Source organism: Nestor notabilis, unplaced genomic scaffold (genome assembly GCF_000696875.1).
Source record: "Nestor notabilis isolate BGI_N333 unplaced genomic scaffold, ASM69687v1 scaffold30708, whole genome shotgun sequence".
NCBI lineage: Eukaryota > Metazoa > Chordata > Aves > Psittaciformes > Psittacidae > Nestor > Nestor notabilis.
The window spans coordinates 1-5,897 of NW_009940146.1; the positions used below are offsets into that span (position 1 = coordinate 1).

The following is a 5,897-nucleotide window of genomic DNA, read 5'->3' on the forward strand; positions in this document are numbered from 1 at the left end:
GCTCCCAGGGATGGTGACTGCGCCCCGCTCTCCCCTTTCATTTCCTTCGTCTGAGAACTTCCATCAAACTCCGGTGAAAAGGGCCGCTAGAGCCGGGGTTTACAACAGGTTGCCCCGGCTGGCCTGGCACTGTAAAATGGAGACTTCGTTGCAAGACGTCCTGAGTACATTTAACTTGTGCGGTTTGGGGGTGAGACGGGGCCCTGCCAAATTAAGAGAAACTCTGGGCAGACTAAAGTACAAGGTACCACTGAAGATGCTACTTCCTGAAACGTTGATCCTTATTTTTCACAAATTCAGAGTTACAACAGAGAAAAGCATGACAAAGAGTTCTTTAACTGCCTTGTAGGTACTACCTACCAAAACCACTATCTCATCATTAGATGGCTTTCCAAGGGAAGATAAACTAGCAGTTCATTCAAGTAGAGCATCTTAAACTGTAGGCTGTATTTTCAAACAACTTATGTTAGTACAAGGATCTTCATATATTTAACAAAGCTGTCTCCAAGATACTGCTTATCTTTCACTCTTAAGGTTTAAGAGTTTAATGTGAAAATTTTTCCAAATTCTTACTTTATTACTGTGCAAATTCTTAAGAAACAAAAAAATTATGATGGAAACATTATAAAACCTACATAAGCTGTATTGCAGAATCATTTAGTAGTATTCTTTATACTTTGTGATGTAGTTACATCCTCAGTAGAGTGGTCAGTGAATTCTAATGCCAACTTTTATTACGACTAGGTTTCTCAGGCTGCAGCAGACTTGAAGCAGTTCTGCCTGCAGAATGCACAACATGATCCCCTACTGACAGGAGTATCATCGAGTACAAATCCATTCAGACCCCAGAAAGTTTGTTCATTTTTGTAATTACGTGAACTACTTTGGTATCTTTCAGTGGTAAGTTCTTGAATTACTATTCATAAATGGTTCTGTTATTAAAAATAGCTGGCTTTAATTAAATGAGACTGCCTGTATTAAACGTATTCACAAAAGTATTCAGAAGAGACATCTGACTTCTGCAGCTGGTATTGGTCCAGATCCCCATTTTGGGCCCCTCCTACCCTGTTCTCGTCAAAGCTCTATACTGGACACATGCTGTTATTAAGTATTATGAGCAGCATTTATATTGTAGGGCTTCTACCAGTCTGCTATTGCAGCAAAGTAGTAGTGGGGCCAGCTACTACTGTTAGGAGTAATTTGCTCATACAGCAATTCTGCTGTATTTTCTTTCTATGTAAGGGTGTTATTTCCCTATTTGCACATAGGATTACTCACCTGACAGCATACATGGTGAATCCTGATTGTGACAGATAAAACAGACTTTCATTCTTAAAGAGCACTATCACAAGATGAGTGGTAGCTTCCAAGAGCACTGTCCCCTACAGGACATGCCCTCAAAGCCACAAGAAGAAAGAATTTTGTCAAGGCCCATACTCCACTCATACAAGCTACTACATGGCTAGCAGGTTTAAGTAAGTGGAAACAGTTGAATACTCATTTGGATTTTCATTCCAAAACTTTTATAACCTCAGTAGCACTACTGCTAGCACTGTGAAGACTATTCATCTGGCATTCCTTGGAAATTCTGATTAGATTTTAGGCTAACCTTTTAGAAAGGTGAGCTGTAGATCCACAGTAGTCTCACCGAGACTCACAATAATTTGCTATTTTGCCCACAGTAAATGCATAATTTTATCATGTCCCTCTTCCCCACTGCCCCTTAATTTGGATCTGCTGGGGGCAAGAGTATATTCGTTATTTCAAAGCACCCGATACGCAGTTAACCATAGTGCACAATCCTTAGACATCTCATAGTGAGTCTTAGCCTTGAAGAATTCTGGTTTTGTAGCTGACTTTTATCACCCAAAGAATTGTAATTTGCAAGGTTTATGTTGTGTTATTTAGGCAGCTTTACAGAAAGGTGACCACAGTCAGACTAGGTTGTTAGAATTCTTTAAAACTGTTCTCCCCTCAAGCAGACTGTAGAAAGCTCCCAAAAAGTTTGTGTATAAACAAGGTGGTTCATGCTAGTAATAACAGTATAGAGGTTGATGCTTAACTGTTTAACAAAACTACTTCTCCCATTGTTTTGAGCAGTGAATTGCAGCAGTGTAACTGAAGTGTGCTTACAGAGTTCTTGCAGCTTTTAAAGTTATTTCTATTGTGAATTTTATCAACTATTCTTATTTAAAAGATTTTATTCTTGGACACTGACTTGTGTTCACACTACTGTAGCTTCAGCTCTAAGCAGTAATTCAAGTAAGAAATGAGATCACGTGTAAGCATTATAAACTGCTAACCTATAAAAAGACAAATAAAGTCTACTTTTATCAGTGACGCATACTTGCCCACTGAGGTTTGCCAAGGTCTAGTAATTCCTGGGTGTGGATGTCAGGAGATAACGTTTCCTGTGTCTTAGACATATGTGTGCACACACAGGACATAAAAGGCTTAATATTTTCTTTCTCAACTACAGACCTTATCTTCCATCTTTCTGATTTTGGAACGGAGCACTTGCTTCTGCTGAAGTTACAGGCAAAACTCATTATAACAGCAGCTTAAGTTACACTACCTATATGGAAAATATCTCTCCTTCACTGCATCTCTTACAAGCACCTCCTCAAAATAGGCAATTTCTTGGTTGTAATCCCAGTGTTCTCACAATGAGCCAATGGAGTTCATGACTGCAGTCAGCACCACCTCTGTGGAGTGAGGAGGAAGTGTAATTTGTTAGTTAAAGACTTCCCGTTTTTCAAAGGCAGAGTAGGTGCCTGGTATTTCTATAGGTGCCAAGTGATCTGGAACAACTTTTTTTGTCCTTCCACTTAACAATTTGGCTCCCAGGATACACTACACTTCAGTTCTTATCATCTTGTGCCTTTGGGCTTCATGGTTTTAAAAGTTTATTTTATAAACCAATAGTTTTAGAAGACAGCTGTGGAAAAAAAAAAAAAGAGATTTTTTTTTTTTCCTAAATAGCTGTACATGGCATACTCTGAAGATGCATGTTCTTGGAGTTCCTTTATTCAGAACTGATACTTTTCTAACTACATTTTGTTTTTATTTTCAGATCTTCTGGCATCTTTTCCTAGCTGCTGATGTGTGTATGGGCAGAGTGCCTCAAGGAGTGGCCTGGTTTGAAGTCTGTACAAAAGCTTAGCTTTCATGTGCCAAATCTAACTGTAAAATTGCTACTGTCGTCAAACTTCTTACCATCTACCTCTCCAAATGAACTGTATGCTAGTAAAATACTTCTGTTTCATAAGGGAATCAGTTTTATATGCCAAGCAAAAAATAAAAGTGTCTTGACTTAGTCTAGTCTCAAAATTACTGTAAAAAGTTGATTAACACCTGAAAAGAAAATAAAAAGGCTGTTTATAATCAAACTATACAGCCTGTCCCGTATCACAGACGTCAAATCAAGACAAAGAGTAACTTAGTTATTCTTCATCTTAAAGAGTAGTTTTACCCTAATAGATGCCTTACTGTATGAGCCATCTGACTCTTTAGGTGAATATGAAAAAGCTCTTACTATAGCTGCATATGAAAAGGCAAGTCAAAGAAAACGTTTTTTAGGTGCCAGTGAACGTGCAAAACTTAAGGCAGAACAGTAGTTTATTCTGCAGATAATACCAACTTGAAGATAGCTATGAGGCTGAAGAACCATTTTTAAGATTTTAATGGGGAAAACCCTGCTCAGAGACCTCAGATGTTCACCTGAGCAGCATTTTTAGATGAGATTGCTTAATGTACTTCCTGTAAGCTGGCCTTATAAATTCTTCCCCATTGTCGTTTATTTCTTTTCAACTGCTTTGGGTATACGCCTCTACTAAATAGGAAATGTACAGAAGAGATACCTTTAAGAGTCAAGCATGTTTTTGTAACTTCAGCAACATAGCTGTCTTATGCAAGATGTTCATGAAATAAAATACCACAGACTTCCTTGGTCAGTGCTGGATTGCATACAGCCTTCTCTGTGTTCTCTAGATAGGACACTATTTTTGGAAAACTATCACCGTACTGTAAGTTAGAAAGAAGTTTAAAATATTTCTCTCTTACCTGATTTTCTGAAAGACATCAGAGTTTGGCTGCTGAACAGAAAAAATAAAAAGCTATATAACAAGAAGTATTTTATTTTGAGAATATCTTTAACCAAAATATTTACTGTGTAATCTATCTCTACAGCACAGCAGCAGTCATGGCAAATCTTCAGTGATACCTAAATTACAGGCTGCTCTTGACACTGCCATAGTTTTTCCTGCTAAACTGGAAAAGAGTCACTGTCCTTGCCATGTTGGATTAGCTACAAACATAGGAAGAAAGATGCATCCTACTTGATGTGCTCCTGTAGAGTTTTAATGTTTGCATCTGCAGACAGATACTGTTCAATATCATTACCATTCATTAGGAGTCTGAGATAATCCATAGTTCAAAGCAGTTGTATTTCTGGCCACCAGCAATTGGCAGATAGTTGTCCCTTATAAGTGAAATTTTCTTCTACTTGTGTCCATTTCTCGTCGCTGAAATTCAAAAGAAAAGTTATCAACCAGCTAATTCATGCAACAGGATACAAGCAAGGGTGACAGCTCCAGCGGTAGGCAGTGGAATCTGTCACAGTTACAGTATAGTTGAGTCTTATACCTTTTCAAGACTAACAAGGGAGAAGAATTAAGAGATGAATGATTTAGAACTAAAGAACATGCAGCAGTTCTCTGTCCATTACAGTAGACAAAGTGTCTTTAAAACAAACAAGCTTATCCATTTCATGGAATACACCAGGAGTATGAGCTTCTGGTATAGCTTCTAAGTTTTGCCCATCAACTGTAATTCCATGGTAAAAATTACAGGAAAAGTAATTTATCATTGCCTAGAGTAATACTTCTGTTTCACTTGAAGATGTGCAGAGTTCAGTGTTAATTTCCACTCGCTAAGAAGTGAGTATTAAGTGGCACTTAGTAAGTAGCTTGATGATTTTTATGTTACGATTCCTGCACCCACCTTGCACAAAACCAGCTCTAGTCAAGGTTACCAGGGTTCCAGTAACAGCTTATACCAGGGGAACATTTTTCACATTGGCTTATATGGTATATGTTAAAAAAACGGCACTCTGCAAATCATGGTACATTGATATTCATCATCTTTGCTATTTTTATTTTTGACTTGCAGTATAGCAGAATGCTTCTACTTTGCTTATTTCTCAAAATATACCTCTAAATATTTCAGTTAAACATGTATTTAGAACTGTGTTTACACTGCTATTTTAGGCTAAGATTTGTGACTACGTTTCATGTTACATTTAGCCTCCCTTCCAAAAGCAGGACTACTGTCATTACTTAGACATACCTTATGAATCCATTCATATTCTCCAAATTTGGAATCAAAAGTTCCTTTTTGAAGAGACCTCAACTTTAATGTAAAGCGTGGCCCAAGTTCTTGAATTCCTACTTTCTTTTCACTCTTGAAGATATATCTTGGGGAAGGAATTAAAAATAAAAAGTTAGGAAGCAAGTTACAAGAACATCTGCCCGAGAAGCTGTGGATGCCCCATCCCTGGAACTGTACAAGGCCAGGTTGGACGGGGCTTGGAACAACCTGGTCTAACGGAAGGTGTCCCTGCCTGTGACAGGGGGTTGGAACTAGATGAGCTTTAAGGTCCCTTCCAACCCAAACCATTCTATGATTCTATCTTACGAACATTCTCATTTGCGAGTGTTGTGGAAAGCATCACCTGTGGAATCTGAAAAAGATGTAGTCTCGTTGGTTGTGAAATGTAGCTACTTGTCTTCCAATGAACTGAGGATCATGCGGGAAGAGAGAGGCAAACATGCGACCAATAGAGTGGCCGAGTCGTGTTGTAAAATTATTCAGGATTACTTCAGGTACGTGTTCTGTGG

General features: G+C 38.3%; 2 protein-coding genes across 2 annotated transcripts in view; one reads left to right on the top strand and one right to left on the bottom strand.

Annotated features, from left to right (window-relative positions):
- Positions 1–744: 744 nt before the first annotated feature.
- GNG5 (guanine nucleotide binding protein (G protein), gamma 5) lies at positions 745–870 on the top strand (the record flags this gene model as incomplete). The annotated part of the gene is made up of 1 exon (XM_010020217.1): positions 745–870. A coding segment is annotated over one exon (126 nt), but the record flags the coding sequence as incomplete, so codon positions are not given.
- Positions 871–4,481: 3,611 nt separating this feature from the next.
- Positions 4,482–5,897, bottom strand: part of RPF1 (ribosome production factor 1 homolog (S. cerevisiae)) — a gene marked incomplete at its 5' end in the record, with an annotated part of 5,535 nt that continues 4,119 nt past the window's right edge. The window contains 3 exons of the mRNA XM_010020218.1: positions 4,482–4,523; positions 5,347–5,473; positions 5,732–5,891. Of these exons, the coding sequence (XP_010018520.1) occupies positions 4,482–4,523; positions 5,347–5,473; positions 5,732–5,891 (329 nt within the window). The remainder of the gene's footprint in view (positions 4,524–5,346; positions 5,474–5,731; positions 5,892–5,897) is intronic.